This window comes from Agelaius tricolor, unplaced genomic scaffold (assembly GCF_023055355.1).
Source record: "Agelaius tricolor isolate 1412-34295 unplaced genomic scaffold, bAgeTri1.0.p SCAF_10, whole genome shotgun sequence".
Taxonomy (NCBI): Eukaryota; Metazoa; Chordata; class Aves; order Passeriformes; family Icteridae; genus Agelaius; species Agelaius tricolor.
This window is the reverse complement of record NW_027269270.1, coordinates 35,858,050-35,881,847: the sequence shown is the minus strand read 5'-3', so window position 1 is coordinate 35,881,847 and position 23,798 is coordinate 35,858,050. Positions and strand designations below refer to the sequence as shown.

General features: G+C 59.2%; 2 protein-coding genes across 2 annotated transcripts; one reads left to right on the top strand and one right to left on the bottom strand.

Annotated features, from left to right (window-relative positions):
* Positions 1-1,699: 1,699 nt before the first annotated feature.
* ERMN (ermin) lies at positions 1,700-4,654 on the top strand. The gene is made up of 3 exons (XM_071435540.1): positions 1,700-2,129; positions 2,414-2,500; positions 4,032-4,654. The coding sequence occupies exons 1-3, from the start codon at positions 1,883-1,885 to the stop codon at positions 4,439-4,441; spliced, it is 744 nt and encodes a 247-aa protein (XP_071291641.1). The 5' UTR covers positions 1,700-1,882; the 3' UTR covers positions 4,442-4,654.
* A 3,956-nt stretch (positions 4,655-8,610) lies between these two features.
* GALNT5 (polypeptide N-acetylgalactosaminyltransferase 5) lies at positions 8,611-22,117 on the bottom strand. The gene is made up of 10 exons (XM_071435539.1): positions 20,758-22,117; positions 17,393-17,559; positions 16,187-16,306; positions 14,964-15,099; positions 13,882-14,001; positions 13,404-13,521; positions 12,912-13,232; positions 11,838-11,918; positions 11,157-11,318; positions 8,611-9,194 (listed from the first exon to the last, which is right to left on the bottom strand). Exons 1-10 carry the CDS (start codon positions 21,147-21,149, stop codon positions 9,045-9,047), a joined length of 1,767 nt encoding a protein of 588 aa, XP_071291640.1. The 5' UTR covers positions 21,150-22,117; the 3' UTR covers positions 8,611-9,044.
* Between the last annotated feature and the right edge of the window lie 1,681 nt (positions 22,118-23,798).

The following is a 23,798-nucleotide window of genomic DNA, read 5'->3' as shown; positions in this document are numbered from 1 at the left end:
TGTATTGCACCAACACAGAATGTCATTCACAGCAGGAGATTACACTGTTATGTAAACCTGGCTTTGGGCACCAGGGTTGAGACGAGTTCAGCTGCGGTCAGAAATGCCCCAGTGCTGCTTGGGTGACTCTCCAGCTTCCCTCTGCAAACCTCCCTCTGAATCCTGCCAGCCTTAAGGGTGACTGAGAGTCACTGAGGGACTCATGGAATGTCTTGGGTTGGGAGGCACCTTAAAGCTCTCCCTGTTCCAGCATCTTGCACTGCTCCAAGCCCTGTCCAGCCTCGCCTGGGACACTTCCAGGGTTCCAGGGGCAGCCATGGGCCCTCTGAGCAGTGATGGCTGTCCAGGGTGTGTGGCTAGGCAGGGGTGGACAGTGTGACACAGTGCTGTATGCAGGGCCTGTGCCTGTCCCACTGCTGGGGCTGCTCCCCAGAGGGCAAAGTGCACCCATTGTGCCCCAGGGCACGGTGAGGTTCATCCATGGTGATGTTCATCAACAGTGAGGCTCATCCACAGCGAGCTTCATCCATCCACGGTGAGCTCCATCCCTGGCAAGGGTCATCCACAGCGAGGTTCATCCATGGCAAGCTCCATCCACGGTGAGGTTCATCCATGGCGAGCTCCATCCACAGTGAGGTTCATCCACGGTGAGCTCCATCCCTGGTGAGGTTCATCCATTATGAGGTCCATCCATTGCGAGCTCCATCCTTGGCGAGCTCCATCCCTGGCGAGCTCCATCCCTGGTGAGGTTCATTCACGGTGAGCTCCGTCCATGGCAAAGTTCATCCATGGCAAGGTCCATCCACGGCAAGGTTCATCCATGGTGAGCTCCATCCCTGGTGAGCTGTGTCCCTGGTGAGGTTCACCCATGGCAAGGTTCATCCACAGCGAGGTTCATCCACAGCAAGGTTCATCCATGGTGAGTTCCGTCCACGGTGAGATCCATCCATGGCAAGGTTCATCCATGGTGAGCTCCATCCATGGCAAAGTTCATCCATGGTGAGCTCCATCCATGGCGAGGTTCATCTATGGCAGGGTCCATCCACGGTGAGGTTCATCCACAGTGAGCTCCACCCACAGCAAGGTTAATCACCATGGAGGTTCCTCCATGGCGAGATTCATCCATGGTGAGCTTCATCTGTGGTGAGCTCCATCCATGGCGAGGGTTATCCATGGTGATTTCCATCCCTGGTGAGCTCCATCCCTGGTGATTTCCATCCCTGGTGATTTCCATCCCTGGTGAGTTCCATCCCTGGTGAGCTCCATCCCTGGTGAGTTCCATCCCTGGTGATTTCCATCCCTGGTGAGCTCCATCCCTGGTGAGTTCCATCCCTGGTGCGCTCCATCCCTGGTGAGTTCCATCCCTGGTGAGTTCCACCCCTGGTGAGCTCCATCCCTGGTGATTTCCATCCCCAGCGCGGTTCCCCGGTGCAAACCCGCTGGGGAATGTTAAGCGGGTTAGGTGGCAGGCTGGGGAAGGTGGTCACCCTCCGGGGATTAGGGGTCAGAACAAAGGCTGTGCCTGTGGCCAGCAGGGACACAAAGAGCCATTGTGCCCAGAGCACAAGCTCCTGTTTATTCCTGCGGGGCTGACATGCCCACAGCCCCGCTCTCCAGGCCGGCACAAAAGCTTCCTTGCTTCAGATTGTTTGTTTATGTAAATCATAATGGTGCATTTAATTATGCAACGGGCAGAGCCTGGCGACGAGGGAGGTGCTGATTGGGCTGGCAAGCCCCGGGCACAGTGGATGGTGCGGCCGGGGCTGGGCACAGGGGACGCGCCAGGGCCACTCACGCAGGGGACAGACCCCGGGGCGAAGGGGCCAGGAGGAGCTGCCCACCCCGGGGCAGGAGCGGGGCCCGGCCCGGCACGGCCCTCAGCATGACAGAAGAAGTGCCCGCAGCTGCCACCATGCCGGCATGCAACGGGAGCCTTCCCCCGCAGGACGGCCCGCTCCAGGTCCTCGGTGGCCTCCAAGAAATTGCAAAATCTCTTGGGACAGTCCCGTTCGCAAATGCTGAAACAAGCCCTGACACCTCACCTGCAGAGGAAAATCTGGAGGAAAATATAAATTCACTGCCAGAGGACATCACTCCTGAGAATTTTGCTGGAGAGCAGCGATGCCAAGGTATCGTACGGGGCTGCCTGTCTCTGGGTGTTGGGAAAGAAAAGTTCTGTTTTATCCAAAACCTGATGAATAATGGGATGTGCTGTGTGTTAGCCAAAATTCCCAGTCTGTGGTAGCTGTAACAGTGACTTGGAGTATTTCGGAATCTGGGACACATTTGAGGGATGCAATGAAAAGACCATAACGAAAGAAATGAGCAATTCTAAATCTGCTCTGAAAACCTGCTGATCTGCAGGTTGCTAATTGCTCCGTCAGCCCATGTCTTGTGCTTTGTGTTTCCAAAGAAAAGCGAGAGGAGAATGCTGGGACACCACAGCAGGGACCAGCGGATATCCAGGACGCAGGGACCAATGGCCAGGGATCAGGGGAAGGTAATGCAAAATGCCATCCGATGTGGGGTTTCACTGGTGTGTGGCACAGACAGTGGATGCAGGTGGTTGTTATTATTTTCTAATTGGGTCAGACCCTTCTATTCCGGGGAGTAGTGACTCATCTCTCACCTGTGAGTTGCTGCACCTTAGAAACCACAGCTGGTATCTTCCTGCCAGAGTTTTACGTGTCTCATGGGCCATGGGGCATCCAAGCATTGTGGGGTCTTCAGGCAGGGGGTCCCAACAGCCTCATGGGGTTGGGAGATTCTCTGTCTTCTGCTCCATGCTCAGAGGAGAACCTCATGAGGCTGCAGGTGCTCACAAAACCCAAATCCTTTTCCTGCCTGATTCACCAAGTGTTGAATCCCCCAATGCCCAGGTATCCACACAAAATTGCTCTCCTAAACACCCGTTCCTGGGTGTTGCTGTGCTCATTTCTGGGTGAAAATGGTGGAAATGAGCAGGAGCCAGGGCTGGAGCCTCAGCTACCTCCTGTGGTGAGTAGGGCTGCAGGGGGATCACTGACTGTCCTGGTCATGAACTAAAAATGTACTGAGTATATACAGAAACGAACATGTTTATTTCACTATGCAAACTGCAGCCTCTTCTCCAAAAGGAGGAGCATTCCATGGTGTGTTAGTGGAGGATAACAGCCACGTCTCTCCAAGGGGGGCTCTGGGCATTATTCCTTTCCTCATCTCCCACCACGGGCTCCTCCTGTCTTGTTGGCTCTTTGGGACAAGAGTGGCTGCACCGGGAACTGCTGGTGATGCTCTGCCCTGAGCTTTGCAGTGGGCTCTAAATGAGCCATGGGCTGTGCCCTGCAAGCAAATCCTGACTCCATTAACAAAAGGAAAAATATCCTGAACATTTGTCATGGCCAAATTAATATTTCATAGCAATTGCCTAGGCTGTGAGGAGGTGAATAGTGGTGGAGGCTTTCCCATTTAGAGCTGACATCCATATTCCAGCTGTGCTGCTTTAGGAGCACACAATAAAACCTATTAAAGGATCTCTCATGGGCCCCCTGCACCCGCCCTGCAACCACAGCGCTTTATCTCCAAATTGCAGGCAGCTTTTTAGTACCCGACCAATTTAGTCTAATTAATACTCTGGACCCCACAGGCAAAACCTTGAATAGACCATTTGTTTCGACACTAGAGCATCATTAACCGCAGAGACGTGCCAAACAGGGCAAATGGGAGATGGCCATGGCAGCAGGGGTGGCCACTGATGAGGAGGGGACACGTCCCGTCGGGGCACAGCTGGGCACTGCATGCAGAACGGCTCCCTTCCCTTCCCTTCCCTTCCCTTCCCTTCCCTTCCCTTCCCTTCCCTTCCCTTCCCTTCCCTTCCCTTCCCTTCCCTTCCCTTCCCGGAGGGGTCATTCCAAAGGACAGGGGGTGGCTCTGGGAGCTGTCCCCAGGTGTTGGGGTCCGGCCTGGCCCCGTGTCACCCCAATGGCGAGTCCGGGGGCAGGAGCCGGTGGTGCCGCAGCCGCCGTGTCCCCCGTGTCCCCCGTGTCGCGCAGGGCCGGCTGGCACGGCGGGGACGGGCACGGTGCCCGCAGCCGGCAGGGAGGCACCGGAGACCCCGGCGGGCAGCGCCGAGCCCCGAGGGAACGCAGCCCGGGAGGAGGAGGAGGAGGAGGCGGCGGAGGAGGATGAGGACACCGAGGAGGACGAGGTTCAGGTGATCGAGATGAAGAAGGAGAGCAGCGAGGCGTCCCGGCCGCAGCAGCGGGACAAGCAGCCTTCGCCCCCGGGCAGCCCTGGCTGCAACTCCCCGCTGGAGAAGGCTGGGGAGCCGCCCAGCCTGGGGAAGAAGAACGACATCTCCCGACACAGCTACTCCAGGTACAACACAATCTCCTACCGGAGGATCCGCAAAGGAAACACCAAACAACGCATCGACGAGTTCGAGTCCATGATGCACTTGTGAACTGAGGGGGAGCGCCCGACGCACCGAGCCCTTGCTCTGGGCTTGGCTTTATTTTGCTCCCCCAAAACGTGTCTCTTCACACAACACGAGGCCACTGCTTTTCTTCTTTTTGTACATGATTTATAATACACTGTGAAACTTTAACATCTTGGCTTTGACGGGGGCACAGGCATCCGTAGCGCAGGAAAATAAATAATCAGTTTGCTAAATGCACACCACTGGATGTCCAGGTTACCCTCCTTTCTCCTCCCTGCCTTTGTAACTGCGTTGAGACCAGGGCAGGGCTGGAGCTGGCTGGGCCCCTCTGGCTGCCGGCTGTGCTGTAAGGAGCTGGCAGCGTGGCAGCTGTGACCCTGCCAGGGCAGGGGCACCAACAGGGACAGCTGTGACCAGCCCCGCTCTGTTCTGCAGTCTGTCTGTCTGTCCTGGTGCCCCCTGCCAGCCCTGCCTGTCCCAGCTCGTGCCCAGGTGCCACCACTGCTGCTGGTGCTGGCTGGCCACGGTGCCAGCCCGGGGTGGCTTTGGGGCACGGGTGACCAGTGCCACCTGCAGAGGCACAGCCGGGCTCTGGGCTGGCCCCGGGGGCAGCAGCTCAGCTGGCACCCCCCTGTCCGTGCCTGTGTGCAGCTGGTGAGCCTGGCCACCACCAGGAGCACCTCTTGTCCCAGTGCTACCACTCAGACTCTCTCAGGTGTCCTGACTTTCATCCTAAGTTTAGGTGCAAAATTTGAAAGATTATTTTGTCAAAACCAGGAGGGTTTTAATCCATTATTTTTGTCTCACCTGGATATTACCCTTCTCCATTTTGAAGGGCCTTTGTGTAAGCACCATGCAGTGGTGTCAATATTTTTAAACTGATTTACTCTAGATTTGTCTGGAGTTGGGACTTAGCTTTGCACTTGTCATCCCAGAAAGCATCTGGGAAAGCTGAGGACTGCTGGCAAGGGAGAGGAGGTAAGGAAGGAGTTATACAGGGCCTCCTGCAGCCATAAGTGCCTTTTAAAGGATTAGTTTTACATCTCCAGCAGCACTGAATATCGCTTTGGCTTTTCTTGTTCTACATAAAGGCAATTATTTATTGGCAACGTGAAAATAATACGGGGCAATTCTGCATTGTGCCAGCAGACATAGCCCTCATTGTGCCATTCACACTTGTTTGTTTGCTCCTTGGCCTGGGCAAGTTCTGAGCGTTGCTTGTACCAACCTATACTGCGGGTCTGTTGCTGCTGGCAGCTGCCCTGGGGTGGCCTCTCGGGGACAGCCAGGGCCACCGCAGCGCTGGGACAGCCCGGGACGGGGAGGCGTCCCTGCCATGGCCGGGCGTGCAACGGGACGGGCTTTAGGGCTCCTTCCAACCCAAACCCACTCCAATTCTGTCGGTGTCTGCGACCACTCCCCGCACTTTCGGTGGAAAGGCTCCCCAGGGCTTTGAGCACCTTGGACTGGCTTTTGCCTCCTTGCAGAGCGGAGCTCGCTCAGCCCAGGACCGCAGCGCCCTCTCCTGCTCTCCTGGGTGAAAAAAGTGAGAAAATGGAAGCGCTGGGATGCTCGGTGGGCCGAGAACCTGCCCACCTGGCCGGGCCCGGGAGGGAGTGGTGTGAGCAGCCGGGGCTCACCGGCAAGGGACGGGCACGGACTGGGCGCTGGAGCTCTGGAATGGCCGGGGGCACAGAGTGGGACAGGAGAGGAGCAGGGATGAGGGACTGGAGCTCTGGAATGGCCGGGGACACAGGGTGAGACAGGAGAGGAGCAGGGATGAGGGACTGGAGCTCTGGAATGGCCATGGGCACAGAGTGGGACAGGAGAGGAGCAGGGATGAGGGACTGGAGCTCTGGAATGGCCGGGGGCACAGGGTGAGACAGGAGAGGAGCAGGGATGAGGGGCTGGAGCTCTGGAATGGCCATGGGCACAGAGTGGGACAGGAGAGGAGCAGGGATGAGGGACTGGAGCTCTGGAATGGCCGGGGACACAGGGTGAGACAGGAGAGCAGCAGGGATGAGGGGCTGGAGCTCTGGCATGGCCATGGGCACAGGGTGAGACAGGAGAGCAGCAGGGATGAGGGGCTGGAGCTCTGGCATGGCTGGGGACACAGCGTGGGACAGGAGAGCAGCAGAGATGAGGGGCTGGAGCTCTGGCTGTGCCCGGGGACACAGCGTGGGACAGGAGAGGAGCAGGAGCTGCCTGCACTGTCCTGAGGGCACACGCAGGGATCTGCTCGCTGTCCCTTGCAGCAGAGGCACTTGGAGGCTGCTGCTGGCCAGGCCATGGCAGCCACAGCCCGAAAATCCATTTTCTCCGTTTCTGCCGGGGCCGGGCTGACGGCAGGTGAGGGGTGTGTCGGTGACAGGTGACAGGGGACAGGTGACAGGGGACAGTTGTCACAACAGCTGCAGCGGCTGTGGCTGCAGCAAGCAGCTCGGCTCCGTGCACGGAGTGAGGAGCCAGGAGGCCAGAATGCAGGGAATTGGTGCTTTGGAGGCTCCTCCTGGGGCGATGCTGTACGGCTCAGCCTGGCAGCAGCTCGGGGGCAGCCTCTCAGATTGAACGCTCTGTGCTCAGAGGAAGCCGCTCCATCCACTACCATTTATTCCTTTTTATTTAACAATTCAGCACCAGGGACAGCAGGGCCCCCTGTCCCCACCCCACACACGGGTGTCCCAGCCCTGCCGCTCCCGGAGCCCAGCCTGGGGTGCCCGCTGGCACCGCTGTGCCTGCTGGAGAAATGCTCTGCTCTCCTTTCTGGAGCAATGCTCTCCTTTCTGGAAGACTGGGCTGACTGGTGCCCTCGGAGTGGTCCCAGCACGGAGCAGCAGCGGGGCCCAGCTCACTGCCAGCCGCCCCCGGGCAGGCTGCAGTCCCTGAGCACAGATCCAGCATTTCCAGTGAGCATTTCCAGGAGCGGGCAGCGGCTGCGAGTGACAGCGCTGCCGATGGGATGTGACCGTGACATCTGACTGCCTGCTGCCCGCTCCGTGACAGCTGATTGAATGTCAGCAAACAGAACCTGATGAAACTCATGCTCCTGATGCGAGCTGACTGCCCGAACAACGTCTGTGTCATTTTTCTGATGGTGACTGCGGGCTAGCTGCGCTGAAGGAGGCAGAGAAAATCAGGAAGACAGCTGGAATAGGAGTCAACTGGGGAAACCTGTGGGGCCAGTCAATATCTTGGCAGACTGAGCCTGTCAGATGCTGTCAGCAGTGATGCACATGTCAGAGGCAGTGCTGGGCCCAGGGCAGGGGCAGGGCTGTGAGGCAGGGCTGGGGCCCGGCCGTGCCCACCGCGAGCACCGGGTGCACGTTCACCCCACGCACCCCAGCACGGGGCAGGGGGCAGGAGGAGAGCACGGCCTCCCACTGCAGCCCTAGGGCACAGGGAGCAGCATCCCACTGCAGGGACTCCCAATGGGAGCAGCGGTGGAAACCCTGCCTTGTCAGAACCCAGGACATTCCTCTGGCTGCCCTGCCCAGGGGGCTCAGAGACCTTGGCACAGGGCCCAAGACCCCTGTGCCTTTGATTTAGCCCTTGGAAAAAACAATTACCAACCTTTATAGGAAGAATTACAAATCAAAAGAGATTAAGTAGAATAATAGTTCGTTTGTCACAGGGTGAAAAAAATAGATTTTTTGAGGTTTTTAGAATGGGGGCTTGGGGTCCCAAGATGGAGGAATTTGGGCGTGCCCTGTCCTTTTCCCTTCTTCTTCTTGGCCTCCATTTTCTGGGTGATGTTGGCACTTTTGGATTGGTTTAGAGTAGAAGCTCACTGTCTAACACAGGTGATGGGTATTGGGAAGTCATTGTAAATATTGTACAGGTAGTTTTTAGTATAAAAAGATAACACAGCCCCAGGGCAGGCAGAGTGCCTCTGTCTGTCCTGCTGAGCAGACCTGGGCAGGTCAGAGAAAGAATTTTATAGATAAGGAGCAATAAACAACCTTGAGACCGAGAACTGAAGAGCTCTGACTCCTTCTTTGAGTGCCGGGCTGGGAAAAGAGAATTTCTGACACATCTGGGGGTCACTGTGAGCAGCCAGAGACCCCAACAGCAGCACAGAGGGCTGGGGAACCAGGGCAGCCCCCGTGCCCAGGAGCAGGGGCTGGGACACCTCCAGGGAGAGGGGAAGCCACCACAAAATGTGGGCTTCATAGATGTGCGAGCGGCTCCTCACAGACCCCTGGGCCTCACCTGTCACACAACACCTCCCACAGGGAGGGATCCTGCAGCCACATCCAGCATGGACATGGTACTGGATATTTTCGATGCATTGGTCAACAAACGTCCAGTTTCTGAGGAGGAATGAGCAGCCCAGTTTGCTGCTTACAGGGCCCCAGACGTATTTCTGTAGCTTATGCTGCTGTCAGAGGGAGCTGAGGGATGTTTGCTTACAGTAGGATGGGGACTCTTTTTTTCAAAAAATATTTCCATTTAATAGCACAGAAAAGGAGTTTTTCCCAAAGTCTCCCACAGAGAGGGGAAATGCTGCTGCTCTGGGCGCTGGGGTCCCTCCACGCGCAGGTCTCACGTCACACGCTGCAGCTTCCATGGGAGATGCGCTTCCCCGTGGCCAGGCACAGCAGGGCAGCGCCGTGGCGCCAGGCCGCCCTCAGTCTGCGTGGTACCTGCTGAACTGCCACTTCTGCCGGGGGTTCCCGGCCTCACAGCCCCTCAGCCGCAGGGCCCTGAACGCGGCATCCACCTCCAGGCACGCCGGCTGCTGCGGGAGGCGCGGGTGCTGCGAGACCAGGTGGGCACTCTGCGGGACAGACAGGGGCTCAGGGGGCTGCCCTGGGAGGCTCAGGGGGTGCTTGGGCTTCGGGGCTCCTGCACCAGCAGCAGCAGCAGCAGCAGCAGCCCTGCTTTCCCTCAGAGAAAGCCCAGCTCCTCACAGTGTGCCCTTTTCTGGCTCATCCCTAACACCTGAGATATCTCTGCTGACTGACAGGGACTGTGGCTTGGGATCCAAGCCTGCACCTGCTGCTGAGCCGGGGTCACAGCACAGCTGTGCATTCACAGCACACCTGTGCATTCACACCACACCTGTGCATTCACAGCACACCTGTGCATCCATACCACACCTGTGCACTCACAGCACACCTGTGCCCTCACAGCACACCTGTGCACTCACAGCACACCTGTCCTGGGCTGTGCTTGGCTGGGAACAGAGGGCTGAGCTCTCTCACTGCCTGTGTGGCAGCTGCCAGGGCAGGGAGTCCCTGGGGCGGGATCTGCTCCACAGGGAATGGATGTGCAGCAGGACCCTGGTTTCTGTGCTTAGCCTGTGGCTGATGAACCCGCTCTCAACCTGGCACAGTCCCTGCGCTGGCAAGGACGTTGGGTGACCCAGCCCCAGAGCCCGAGTGCTGGGGCAGGGAAAGAACAAAGAGTCTGAGTGCCCTCCACCCTTCTGCTTTTCCCATCTGCTTGGATTAACCTCTCTGAGCCCGGGGATGCTGCAGGTGCTGCCACAGGCATGGGACATTCCTGTGCCACTCCTGGCACTGCGGTGATGCTCAGGAGCAGCTCGGTGACACCGAGGTGAGACACTCCTGGTGTGACCTGTGCAGGGGCCTGGGCAGGAGCTGCCCCTTTGTGCAGACAGGAGCTGCACATCCTTGCACAACACAGTGCCTGATGCCAGGAGAGGGCAAAGCACTGCAACTCCTTCAGGCAGCAGCCACTGAGCTCTCCTCATTCTCCTGTTGCTGGCACCAGCAAAAGAGCAGCACCAAATCCATCTCACCCTCAGCTGAGAAACCAGGCTGTGACAGGAGGCAAGACCTGCCCCTGCCCTGTAACAGCTCCCTGGGCACTTCTGCCTACTTTTCACAAAGTGAAGTGACAATTTCACAATTTTCAGTAAGTGGATAAAAATTTTCCCGTATTTTTCCCTAAACACCCAACGTGAGCCTGCGGCACTCTGGCATTCACCACTTTAGGCTGAAAAAACCAAAGGGCAACAGGAAATTGTCTGTGTATTGAATGCTACACTTTTTCTTTCTTAAGTGAAGAGTGTTTTTTTCCCCAACAATAGACTATGCCATTTCAGAGCATTTTGGACAATTACTTGCACCAGGCTGACAGAGGTAGAGCCATGACTCTGTGCAGTGCAGGCAATTAGTGTAAGTATCCATTCTCCTCCTTTCCATAAGTGCTGTCTTTAAACACCGCTGTGAGCTGAGAGCCGATCGATGCTGACTCATCTCCCTTTAAGTGCTATTGACGGTTTCTGTGTAAAACCAGGCTGTTTTGGCTGTTTTGCTGCTGCTGCTGTGGCTGTGGCAGCGCCTGCAGGTCCCCAGTGTCCCCAGGCTGGCAGCCGTGTCGGGACGCTCAGCACTGGGATGGACACAGCCCGTGACAGAGGGGCATGAGGGCTGGGGGCCTGGGCACCAGCAGGTCTCAAGGGGACAGGCAGCCTTGGCAAAGCAGGCAGCAGAGGGTGGGGTGCCCCTGTGCCAGGCTGTGCCCCCATCAGTGCTCTCCTGGCAGCCTGACGCACCTGGGCGGGCAGGGCCACCCCTGTCCCCTCCTGCCATCCCTGGAGGCTGCAACTGCAGCATCACTCACCAGCCCTGGCTGCACACTGGCCACCCCTGTCCCCTCCTGCCATCCCTGGAGGATGGAGCTGCAGCATCACTCACCAGCCCTGGCTGCTCAGGGGCCACCCCTGTCCCCTCCTGCCATCCCTGGAGGCTGCAGCTGCAGCATCACTCACCAGCCCTGGCTGCACAGTGGCCAGGTTCCTGTGGAGCCAGGCCAGGCTGCGGCTCCTGCCCTGGCACTGGCGCAGGCCCAGGGCTCCCAGCACGCCCGCCGGGGCCAGGCACAGCTCTCCGTGCTGGATCAGCCTCAGCCAGGTGTAGTTGAACTTCTGGTTCTGTGGGGAGAGAGCAGGAGGAGACACAGCCCCGTCTCAGGCTCCATGGCAGGGCTGGCCGCACTGCTCTGGGCACCTGTGCCAGGGCTGCCCACCCTCCCAGCCAGGAACTCCCAATTCCCAGCATCTCCCCCATCCCTGCCCCCTGGCAGTGGGAGCCACTCCCTGTGTCCGGGCACTCTGGGTCCTTCTCTGGCCTTCTCAGAGCACTGCAAGGGCTGTGAGGTACAGCTGGATGGATGCACACAGGTCACAGGCTGCTATTTAAATCTTTCTCTGTTTTCATGTGCAAACTCACAGCTTTACAAACTTTCCTAACCAGCCGAATTTGCTGTTTCTGTCGCTGTTGCTCGGCCACAGGCTGTTCCTGCCCCTTGCAGGCAGGGCCTGGCTCTGTCCAGGGTGGGAAGGGCTGTGCTAGCCCCGGGGAGGGCACAGGCCACAGGGGAGGCTCGGGGGCTCCGTGCCCGGTGCCACAGGCAGGGTGGCACACCCGGGGTGCCTGCAGGCTGTTCTTACCGTGCTGTTAGCATCACACTTCTCAAAAGCCAGGGCGGTGCCTTCCACAGCGATGCACCCCGCCAGGGCCACGTTAGCGAGCTGGGAAACAGCAACAAAAGGCAGATTTGGAGAGGAACTCCCAGGATGGGGGAGAGGATGTTGCACTGCACTGGAACTCCTGGGCTCACGGGACACTCTAATTAACACGGTCCACATAACGAAGGGAGGCAGAACAGAGTGTCCAGGCCAGGCTGGACAGGGCTTGGAGCACCGTGGTCGAGTGAAAGGTGTCCCAGCCCATGGCAGGGATGGAATGAGCTGAGCTTTAAGGTCCCTTTCCACCCAGAGCGTTCTGGAATTCTGTGGTGCTGGAGAAGGGGAGCCTGACCCGGTTTCTCTCACCAGGCGCCGAGCAAGAGCCTTGTGCAGGCAGCATTGAATCCAAAGCGACTTTAAAGCGCTCTCTGCCCGGTGCCCCGGCGAGGCGCAGGATCCGAGCGCGGAGCGGGGCCGGTCCCTCCGCCCGTCCCGCAGCGCCGGCAACGCGAGCGGCTGCTGCGCTCTGCTGGCGGCGGAGCCGTGCTACAGACCCTGTTCTAGAGACCCTGGCCCTATAGACCCTGCTCCTAGGGACCCTGGCCCTATAGATCCTGTTCCTAGAGACCCTGACCCTACAGACCCTGCTCCTAGGGACCCTGGCCCTATAGACCCTGTTCCTAGAGACCCTGACCCTACAGAGCCTGCATCTATGGACCCTGGCCCTATAGACCCTGTTCCTAGAGACCCTGACCCTACAGACCCTGCTCCTACAGAGCCCGACCCTACAGACCCTGCTCCTAGAGACCCTGACCCTACAGAGCCTGCATCTATGGACCCCGACCCTACAGACCCTGCTCCTGTGCTCCCACTCGGCCATCCAGACACGCAGCCAGCCCTCTAGAGGGAAGTCATCCCTTCTGTCACCTATTTCTTTATAAAGATGCCCAGGAATGCAGGCCTCTGTGCTGTATCACACACCCCAGAAGCTGCCAGAGGCCCAGGAGCAGGGCACAGGGCACAGGCAGCCCCTGGGAGCAGCCCCTGGGCACGTACCTGCCCGCTGGCCTTGACCAGGGGAGCCTCCAGGTCCGGGTAGACGTTCTGCAGGTACCAGCGGAAGGTTCTGCAGCGGAGCCTCTGCCGCAGCCGGATCTGCTGGCTCAGGTCGCCCACATCCACGCTGTGCAGCAGGTGGTAGGCATGGCCATAGAACAGCTCCTTGTACTCGTCCAGCCACACCTCGGCCACCCGCGCCAGGTTCCTCTCCACCGTCCTCACCCGGTCTCTTGGGAAGGAGTAGGGATTGTCATTCCTGAAAATGTGCCCGACCCTGGAGCACGGAACTATCTCGATCTCTCCTCCGCACATCCACACCTGAGGAACAGGGATGGCTGATGGACGCCAGCTGAGCGTGGGCGCTGCCTCGTGCAAGCCAGGAGAGGCAGATCAGGTGTCCAGGGAGATGGAGCTGTCCCTGGGAGCCCCTGCCTGCGCCCCATCACCCACCCAGGCTGGCAGGGGTGCAGCTGTGGCACAGTCACCTACCTTGAATGAAATCTCCATGTTTTCCCCTCCCCAGACATCCAGTCCTGGGTCGTACATTCCCAGCTCAGAGAAATACTTCTTATCGATGGAGAACAGGCCACCTGCCATGACGGGGCACCTGGGGACACGGAGGCCACACAGGGTATCAGAGAGGGCCTTTGGGTGGCCTGAAAGCTGTAATGGGGCAGGGAAGGGCAGGAAAAGCAGTGCAAGAAAGGCAGTGAGGAAAGAAAAGCACTGCCAAGAAAGGCAGTGAAATGTTCTCCTGGCTGACACACCAGCATGAGTGGGGAAAAAGGCCTCAAGGACTTTGCCCATGCCTGATGGGGGGATTGCCTGTGCCTCACCTGTCCTGGAAAGCACAGGAACAATACTTGGCCACAAAATAACATCATTTGGCCTCAAAGGAGCCTCTGCTGCTGGATTATTACCAAAGGAACGGGCTGGTTTGCAAAGCTCTCGCATCTCTTTTATTTACCTTATTATATCAGTTTCCTTGATCTTATTTTTCTCAATGACCTCTTGTGGAATCTGCCTCCATCCAAAATTCATTGGCCAAGTGAAAATCCCACGCTGGAAGTTGTCCACGGTCATGTAACTAAACAGAGGAAAGATCGGGCTGACTAATTCTGAGTCACACTCCTGATTGAAAGGTCACCCCTAATGAGAGAAGATGAATGTCTGTGGTAATTAAACCAGGATTTTAACAAATTTCATCAGGAATCCTCTTCATGTACTGAAAGTTGTGAAAAATCAGAAAGGTGTGTGATAAACAGGGGCCACATCCCCAGCTAATGTTTGTCAGAACTCAGCGCATCCCTCCGGGTGTCCAGAGCTGCTGGGACCCCTGCCAGGGGGCTCAGAGACCCTGGCACAGAGCCCAGAGCACCTGCGGGTTTGATTATAACCCATGGAGCAAATTACCAGCTTTGTAGGAAGACCTGAAAGCCACAGAAGTTTAAGTAGTGTAATAATAAAATTATCCCTGGGTGAAAAAGTAGATTTTGGGGTTTTTTAGAATAGCGGTTTTGGGGACAAGATGGAGGGACTTAGGCGTGTCCAGCCTTTCTTCTTCTTCCTCTCTACCTCCATCTTCTGCTGTGAAGGTGGCACTTTTGGATTGGTTTAGAGTAGAAGCTCACTGTCTAACACAGGTGATGGGTATTGGGAAGTCATTGTAAACATGTTATAAGCAGTTTGTAGCATAAAGAGATAACACAGCCCTAGGGCAGGCAGAGTGCCCCTGTCTGTCCTGCTGAGCAGACCTCGGCTGGACAGGAGAAAATTTTTTTTAGATAAGATACAATAACCAACTCTGAGACCGGAAACTGAGGAACTCCGACTCATTCTTCGAACGTGCAGCCGAAACAGAGACTGCCCACGTGTCTCGGGGCTGCAATGAACCGCAGCACATCCAAGAATGTTCATTTCCCAGCAATGCCTGTGTGCCCCGTGGAAGGCTCTGCAGGCTGTGTGGGCTCTGGAGCCACGGCTCCATGCCTGCAGCGCGTGCTGGGGGTGCCAGGCCGTGCCGGGCACTGCAGGGACGGGCTGTCTCACCTCATGTCCCTGTCGCTGATGACCTCGATGACGGGGCAGGCCACCTTGGTGCGGCGCAGGCGGACGCGCTCCAGCAGCGGCTCCAGCCAGCCCACGTTGCACTCCACGTGCGAGTCCAGGAAGGTCAGCACAGCGCCTGGGGCACAGCAGGGCAGGGTCAGCCCCGGGCACCCCAACCCTGCCCTGCTGGCAGCCCCCTGTGCGCTTGGGGTGCTGCTGATGTGCCACGGCCCTCCTTTGCAGCCATGGTATCTTCTGGAAAAGCCTTTCCTTAGGATTTCTCCTCCTGAGAAGCTGAGAGGCCTCAGGAACAAAATGTACCCAATGGTTATCTGCTGCTGTGGGATGCAACAGGTGCATCTGGGATTGGGCTCATGGGGTTGTTTCTAATTAATGGCCAATCACAGCCCAGCTGGCTCAGACTCTCTGGTCAGTCATAAGCCTTTGTGGTCATTCCTTTTCTATTCTTAGCCAGCCTTCTGATGAAATCCTTTCTTCTATCCTTTTAGTATAGTTTTAATATATCATAAAATAATAACTCAAGCTTTCTGGAACATGGAGTCAACATTCTCGTCTCTCCCCTCACCCTGGGACCCCTGCAAACACCACCACACTCCCTGACTCCCCAGACCTGCCCAGCCACAGCCAAGAGCGTTTTTTCCCTGCTTGAGCAACTCCTGACAGAAATGGGCATTTTGGTGCTGACACAGCCTGGCAGGGCAGGTGGTGGAGCCGGGGCTGGAGACGATGGCAAAAGGACGCCCTTGGTGCACTGGGAGGGACAAAGGCCGTGCTGGAGGGGGAGCCCAGCACCTCTGGGGTCCCCTAAAGCGTGTTAGCCCAGCAATTTTTTGGGTTTGATCACTCCAATTGCGTTTTCTTGTTTTTCCTCTAATCCCAGTTTCCCCTCAGCATCTCGTTAAGCCATGTTGATGGCAGAGAAGAGCTCTGGTGATCCCTCTGAGCCCCTGCACTAAGCATCAAGCTGTAAACTAGGAATGTAAGACTCTTGTCTGAATTAAAGTCTTTTCCCTGGCATCGCTGAGCGTGGGGCTGCCCTTGGGGGGGCTGTAGGAGGTGCAGAGCCCCCCACCCCTGGCTGGGAGCTCTGGCAGCCCTGGAGCTGCCCCATCCACCCCGGATCCCCCATACACACACTGCCAATCCCATTGCAGCTTGGCTTGTGTCCCCAAGGCCTGGCCCACCCCGTGCTCCTGCCCTACCTGTGGCAATCTCAGCTCCTGCCAGCCTGGCCCGGATCAGGCCGTGCCTCTCCCGGAGGTGCAGCACCTTCACCTTGGGGAAGCGCGACATGTACACATCCAGCTGCTCCTTCAGGTACTCTGCAGAGGGAACAGCGACCTGGCTCAGCCCCTGTGCCCTCTGACACGGTGAAAAGCTGCAAGCAGATCTTCCCAGGCACGCCAGGAGCCCAGGTCTGGGCTGTGAACACCTGGGCATGGCTCTTTGTGCCCGTGGTGTGAGCTCTGGGCCACCTGGGACAGCGCTCTCCTGGAGAACCAGCAGTGGGGAAATGGCACCACTCCTCTGCCACAGACATCTTTTATGAAAAATCTTTTCTTTACGATTTTTCTTCTTGAGAAGCTGAGGGACTTCAAGAACAAAATGTAAACAATGATAATTTGCTGCTGTGGAATGCAACAGGTGCATCTGGGATTGGTCTCATGTGGATGTTTCTAATTAATGGCCAATCACAGTCAGCTGGCTCGGACTCTCTATCTGAGACACAAGCTTTTGTTATCATTCTTTCTTTTTCTATTCTTAGCTAGCCTTCTGATGAAATCTTTTCTTCTATTCTTTTAGTATAGTTTTAATGTAATATATAAAATAAAATAATAAATCAAGCCTTCTGAAACATGGAATCAGATCTTCACCTCTTCCCTCATCCTTGGACCCCTGTGAACACCAGCACACTGCTCGATTTTGGAGGGCTGAGCCCAGCAGAGAGTGCAGGGCATCACTGCAGGGGCTGGGTACCAGCTGGAATGGCGATGGAGGGCCCTGTGCAGCACAGATCCTGGCTCAGCACTGCTCCCACTGCAGCTGCCTGCCCTCTGGGCCACCCCAGAGTGTGTCCCCTGCACTGGGAGCTGCACACTCGGGGCTGGGAGCACCTGATTGCACAAGCCCTTGAGCCAGGATGCTCCAAAGACGAACGGGCTGGGCAAGACCCAGCTCCCTGGTGCTCCTGGAGCCTCTGGCAGCCTCCTCCTTCCTCCCCCAGAGCCAGCCCCAGCACCCTCCTGCCCTCTGATCACCCTCAGCCCCAGCGCAGGCCAGGGAGGCGCTTCAATACAGCGGAAGGAGAAAATGTGATTTCTCTCCTACTTGGAATTGAATTACAGCGGACAAATGGCATTTTGCCCCCAAGTTACATTAGCTCCATAAGGCAGAGAGGCTTCCCCTACCCTTGGTGCTGCAGTCGTCCACCAGGATGATCTCCTCGAGGAGGCGCGGGGGAGAGCGGCTGAGCACGCTGTGCACGGAGCGCAGCAGGGCCGACCACACCTCGTCCACAAAGCACATGATGACGCTGGTGGTCGGCAGGTCGTCGTGGACCTGCTGCTCAGAGCACCTGCAACGGCAACACGGGCCCACAGGTGATGGCCAGGCACGGTGTTCCCGGGAAAACCTGTGGGGAAAGGGAGAACGCCCGACGCGACACGCGGAGGGAAAGCCCTGCAGTGCTGGGAGGGGAACACAGGGAGAGGGGGGACCCCACACGCGGCCCCAGGGCCCCCCGCATGGGCAGCCCCATGGGACTGGATGGATCACTTGGTTCTGACACTGAAGGGAATTCAGAGGTACTTCAGGGCTTCGCAGTTAATCAGAAGTGCTCTGGCTAAGTGAAATTCACCCCAGAATTACTCCGTGTCACAATCCTCGAGATGTGTCTTTCTGTCTCAGGGAGGTCAGTAGGCAGAAAACACCAGAAAGTCCATTTTGGATCCAGCCCTGCCTCACCTTGCTGGGCAGCTGGTGAGCAGAACTGGGTCATGCCCCCTTTGTCCTCCACTAGAGAATCCTGGAATTGTTTGGGTTGGAAGGGAACTCAAAGCCCATCTCCTTCCAACAGCTCCCATGGCAGGGACACCTTCCCCTAAACCAGGCTGCTCAGAACCCCATCCAGCCCGGCCTCAAGCTTCCAGGGATGGGGCAGTCACAGCTTGTCAGGGCACCCTGTGCCAGGGCCTCCCCACCCTCACAGGGAAGAATTCCCTCCCAATATCTCATCCATCCCTGCCCCTGGGAGTGGGAAACCACTGCTCCTTGTCCTGGCACTCCAGACCCTTCCCCAAAGTCCCTCTTCACATCTCTTGGAGCCCTCATGCACTGGAAGGGGCTCTGAGGTCTCCCTGGAGCCTTCTCTTCCCTTTTTCCCTCAGCCCCAGGACTCCTGATCCAGGCTCTGCATGGGATGCTCCCCACAACCCTCCTGCCCCCCACACCCCTCCCCAGGGCTCCCTCCCCACACCAGCTGCAGGGACACAGGGCCCATGAGTTCAGCACTGCCAGTGAAGCTGCAAAGGCAGCAGGCACTGAGCACAGGGAGCCATGGATTGGCCAGATTTGAGTGCCCAGTGCAGTACTCCAGGCAGAACCACAACAGGAACTGGAGTCTAAATTGGGACAGACTGGAATACACACCCAAAAAAAATTATTGGCTGCCAAGAGCTGCCACCAGCCCCTTCCCTGAGCTGGCCCTTACAACCTGGTTGTGCCAGCGGGCTGGTGACAGAGCTTGCACAGGCTCCTGCCAGAAGCAGGGTGCCCAGGGCAGCTCCGTGCCCTGAGGCAGCAGCTCACATCCCTGTTTGCCTAAGGCGTTCCTAGGACAGCAGCTCATATCCCTGTTTGCCTAAGGCGTTCCCAGGACAGCAGCTCAGACCCCTGTGTGCCCAGGGAGTCCCCAGGACAGCAGCTCAGACCCCTGTTTGCCCAAGGCGTTCCTAGGACAGCAGCTCAGACCCCTGTGTGCCCAGGGAGTTCCCAGGACAGCAGCTCACATCCCTGTTTGCCCAAGGCGTTCCTAGGACAGCAGCTCAGACCCCTGTGTGCCCAAGGCATCCCCAGGACAGCAGCTCAGACCCCTGTTTGCCCAAGGCGTTCCCAGGACAGCAGCTCAGACCCCTGTGTGCCCAAGGCATTCCCAGGACAGCAGCTCACAGCCCTGTGTGCCCAAGGTGCTCCCAGGACAGCAGCTCAGACCCCTGTGTGCCCAAGGCATTCCCAGGACAGCAGCTCACAGCCCTGTGTGCCCAAGGCATTCCCAGGACAGCAGCTCAGACCCCTGTGTGCCCAAGGCATTCCCAGGACAGCAGCTCACAGCCCTGTGTGCCCAAGGCATTCCCAGGACAGCAGCTCAGACCCCTGTGTGCCCAAGGCGTTCCCAGGACAGCAGCTCAGACCCCTGTGTGCCCAAGGCGTTCCCAGGACAGCAGCTCAGACCCCTGTGTGCCCAAGGCATTCCCAGGACAGCAGCTCACAGCCCTGTGTGCCCAAGGCATTCCCAGGACAGCAGCTCAGACCCCTGTTTGCCCAAGGCATTCCCAGGACAGCCCAGGTCCCCTCCGGGCCAGGTGTGTCACTCACTGCTGGAGGCGGTTGCTGCCCGGCAGCTCGCACAGACCCGGGGCTGCCTTTGTGCCACCGGGGCCCGGGTCCCCTGCTCAGGAGGCTTCTGCAGGTGGCCCCAGGAAGCAGCCCCAGCCGTCTCCCTGTCCCTGCTCCACTCCTGCTGTGCGGGTCTCACCTCGGGCAGCGCCACCAGCACGGTGGCAATGTCTGCACGGTGCTGTGGGGACAATCGTGGCACAATGCCCAGCCCTCCATAACCCCGGTCTGTGACGGGGGGAACAGGGACATGGGGGGGTCTCTACACGGGGCAGGCCTGTCACCTTCCCAGGGACTCAGAGGTGTTTGCAGGAAGGGCTGAGTGCAAGAGAGGAACCTGGCATTCACCTGAGCTGGAACCAACACTGAATTCTGACTGCTCAGAGCTGCACCTGACACCCCAGGTAACCAGAGCTGCACCTGACCCACCAGGTTATCAGAGCTGCACCTGACCCACCAGGTAACCAGAGCAGCACCTGACACACCAGGTTATCAGAGCAGCACCTGACCCACCAGGTAACCAGAGCTGCACCTGACACACCAGGCAATCACAGCTGCACCTGACACACCAGGTAACCAGAGCAGCACCTGACACACCAGGTAACCAGAGCCGCACCTGACCCACCAGGTAACCAGAGCAGCACCTGACCCACCAGGTAACCAGAGCTGCACCTGACACACCAGGCAATCACAGCTGCACCTGACACACCAGGTAACCAGAGCAGCACCTGACACACCAGGTAACCAGAGCCGCACCTGACCCACCAGGTAACCAGAGCCGCACCTGACCCACCAGGTAACCAGAGCCGCACCTGACACACCAGGTAACCAGAGCAGCACCTGACACACCAGGCAACCAGAGCAGCACCTGACACACCAGGTAACCAGAGCAGCACCTGACCTACCAGGTACAGCGTCCCAAGGCACAGAGAGGCCTGAGCCCATCCCCTGTGCTGGCTGTCCTGGCCCCTTGGGCAGCTGGGCTCAGTGGGTTACAACCTGCAAACTTTACCCAGTTTTATGTTTAACAACAGGCTGCTCTGAGCTGGACAGGCAAAAGCCATCTGACAGGTAGCACAGCTGAAGTGGAGGGCTTGCTGTGCCCCCAGCAGCCCTGCCCAGAGCCACGGAGCCTTTGTGCAAGGGGAGAAGATCTTACCCGGCAGGCCTGGTGTCTGCGATGGCTCGATCCACAGGGATCAGGTCGCTGAGGTAGACATTGAAGTTTCCTTCTTTCCATCTACTTTTTGCTTCTTCTTGTTTGTCATCAGGGACAGCAACAGGGTGTCCAAACTGGCCGGGAGCTCGGGGGTCTCTCGGGGCGAGTGTTGCATCCATGGATAGGACTCTGTGCATCCCTGGGCTGCTCCCTGCTTGTTCCTGCCCATCCTGGCCAGTGCCATTTGTTCCAGGAGCTGCTCCCCTCTGCTCCTGCCCATCCCAGACAGTGCCAGTTGTTCCAGGAGCTGCTCCCCCTTGCTCATGCACATCCTGGCCAGTGCCAGCCGCTCCAGGAGCTGCTCCAGGAGCTGCTCCCCTTTGCTCCTGCATATCCCGGCCAGTGCCAGCTGCTCCAGGAGCTGCTCCCTGCTGTTCCTGCTCATCCTGGTCAGTGCCAGCTGCTCCAGGAGCTGCTCCCCGCTGCTCCTGCTCATCCTGGTCAGTGCCAGCTGCTCCAGGAGCTGCTCCCCGCTGCTCCTGCTCATCCTGGTCAGTGCCAGCTGCTCCAGGAGCTGCTCCCCGCTGCTCCTGCTCATCCTGGTCAGTGCCAGCTGCTCCAGGAGCTGCTCCCCGCTGCTCCTGCTCATCCTGGTCAGTGCCAGCCGCGCCAGGAGCTGCTCCCCGCTGCCCCTGCTCATCCTGGTCAGTGCCAGCTGCTCCAGGAGCTGCTCCCCGCTGCCCCTGCTCATCCTGGTCAGTGCCAGCTGCTCCAGGAGCTGCTCCCCGCTGCCCCTGCTCATCCTGGTCAGTGCCAGCTGCTCCAGGAGCTGCTCCCCGCTGCCCCTGCTCATCCTGGCCAGTGCCAGCCGCTCCAGGGGCTGCTCCTGGTGTCGTCCCCAGCGTCCGGCTCCGGCCAGCCCCGGCAGTGGCCCCAGCAGTGGCAGTCGCAGCGTGTGCACGGTCACTGCTTTTTTCAGCAAGTTCTCTGTGCTTTCCACGTCTCTCTGTGGCGTTGCCCGCAGAGTGGGGCCCACGGCGCGGGGCTGCGGGGCCGGCGAGGTTCACCCCCTCTTTGCTAATGAGGATGAAGCGAGTTTCGGAGGGAGTTTCTCCGCGTCCCGTGTCGGTGTCCCGTGCTCCAGGCTGGGCTGCGGTGCCCGCACCCCGGGCTGCGGGGCCCCTCGTGCCGGAGGGGCGCTGCTCGCTGCCGGGGGCTCCGGGCAGCGCCGAGCCCGTCCCGCCAACGGGGCCCGGGGGCTGGGGCGGCGGCGATGGCCCCGGGCCCCCGGGGGCTGCTCCCGGCTCCGCCGCTGCCTTCGCCGGCGCCCCGGGGCCGCGCCGGGGCCGCGCCCGCCCCATCCCCATCCGCATTCCCGGCCCCATCCCCATCCCCGGCCCCATCCCCAGCCCCAACCCCGGCCCCGGCCCCGGCCCGCGCCCCGCCGCCTCCCGCAGCAGCCGCCCGCCCGCCTCGCCGAGCGAGAGGCGGAGCGCGGCCATGTCGAGCAGCAGCCAGGCCACCGAGGCGGCGAACACGAGGGCCAGGGCCCGCCCGCTGCCGCGGAACAGCCGCCGCAGCCCGCTCATCCCGGGCGGGCAGGAGCCGCCGGGCCAGCGGCGCGGGAGGCGGGCACGGGGCCGGGCACGGGGCCGGGACGCGGCCGGCCCGCCCCAACCCGCCCGGGATCCGCCCGCCCTGGAACCCGAGCCGAGGATCCGCCCGGCCCCTGCGGGACATCCCGGGAGGAGCGGGGCTGTGCGTGGGGGAGACAGCTCGGGGAACGGCTGGTGTGGCTGGGGGCACAGCCCGGGGATCAGAGATGGGGATGGGGGCACAGCCCGGCATGGGGTGTCTCTGTCCTGGCTGTGTCTGGGGGTCCCCGCCGGGGCGGAGGGGCCGTGGCCCGGCGGAGCCGTGTCCTCGCTCCACGTGGCAGCTGGCGCGGCGCTCGGTGGTTGAGCCGCTGCAGAGGACGTGGGTGTGTTCCACATCCCGCTCAATTACAGGGCACGGGAGCCACGCTGGCGAGCACGGCAGCCTCCGGTGGGCTGAGCCGGACAACGCCAAGGAAGGAGCCAGCGAGGAACCACCCTCCTGCTCCTGTTCGTGCTCCTGCTCCGGCAGGCTGGGACGTGGCAGGCTTTGCTGTCAGGGTGCTCGCTGCTCTGGATGTGCCACCTGTCCTGGCTGTGCCAGCTGTGCCATGTGTGCTGGCTGTCCTGGCAGGCCAGGCTGCACTGGCTGTGCTGGCTGTCCCAGCTGTGCTGGCAGTGCCATCTCTGCCGGCTCTGCTGGCTGTCCCGGCTGTCCCAGCTGTGCTGGCAGTGCCATCTCTGCCGGCTCTGCTGGCTGTGCTGGCTGTCCCAGCTGTGCTGGCACTGCCATCTCTGCTGGCTCTGCTGTCTGTCCTGGCTGTCCTGGCTGTCCTGGCTGTCCCAGCTGTGCTGGCAGTGCCATCTCTGCTGGCTGTCCTGGCTGTCCTGGCTGTCCTGGCTGTCCCAGCTGTGCTGGCAGTGCCATCTCTGCTGGCTGTCCTGGCTGTCCTGGCTGTCCTGGCTGTCCCAGCTGTGCTGGCAGTGCCATCTCTGCTGTCTGTCCTGGCTGTCCTGGCTGTGCTGGCTGTCCCAGCTGTGCTGGCAGTGCCATCTCTGCTGGCTGTCCTGGCTGTCCTGGCTGTACCGGCTGTGCTGGCAGTGCCATCTCTGCTGGCTCTCCTGGCAGTGCTGGCGGCTGAGGGCTGTGCTGCCTGCTGGCCCCAGGTGCTCCACCTGGGAGTTCAGGTGGGCTGTGCAGGGCACCCTAAGAACACACCAGCAAGCCTGGCCTGTGGCTGCAGCCATGGGCTGACCTCCAGGTGTCAATCCCCTGGGCTTGGCTGCTGCTGGGTCATGCAGGGGACATGTGGTGAGCCACCAGAGAACCTGTTCCAAGAACTCAGGGTACAGACACTGAAGTGAAAGAAAAAAAGCCTGAGCTGGTATTTTGCAGCTTTACTAAACTTAGCTTAAACTCTCCTCAAGTTCTGCTGGTATTAATAA

Bases quoted from the DNA above. Each gene is read 5' to 3' on its own strand.
- GALNT5 (XM_071435539.1), bottom strand. From the start codon at position 21,149: ATGCAGGAGCAAAGGGGAGCAGCTCCTGGAGCAGCTCCTGGAGCGGCT. The intron at 16,307-17,392 runs GTAGGGGAAGCC...TTCCCTCTGCAG, and splicing joins GGACGACTGCAGCACCAAGG to AGTACCTGAAGGAGCAGCTG. The intron at 13,522-13,881 runs GTAAATAAAAGA...CCGTGTCCCCAG, and splicing joins AAGGAAACTGATATAATAAG to GTGCCCCGTCATGGCAGGTG.
- ERMN (XM_071435540.1), top strand. From the start codon at position 1,883: ATGACAGAAGAAGTGCCCGCAGCTGCCACCATGCCGGCATGCAACGGG. The intron at 2,130-2,413 runs GTATCGTACGGG...GTGTTTCCAAAG, and splicing joins TGGAGAGCAGCGATGCCAAG to AAAAGCGAGAGGAGAATGCT. The intron at 2,501-4,031 runs GTAATGCAAAAT...CGTGTCGCGCAG, and splicing joins TGGCCAGGGATCAGGGGAAG to GGCCGGCTGGCACGGCGGGG.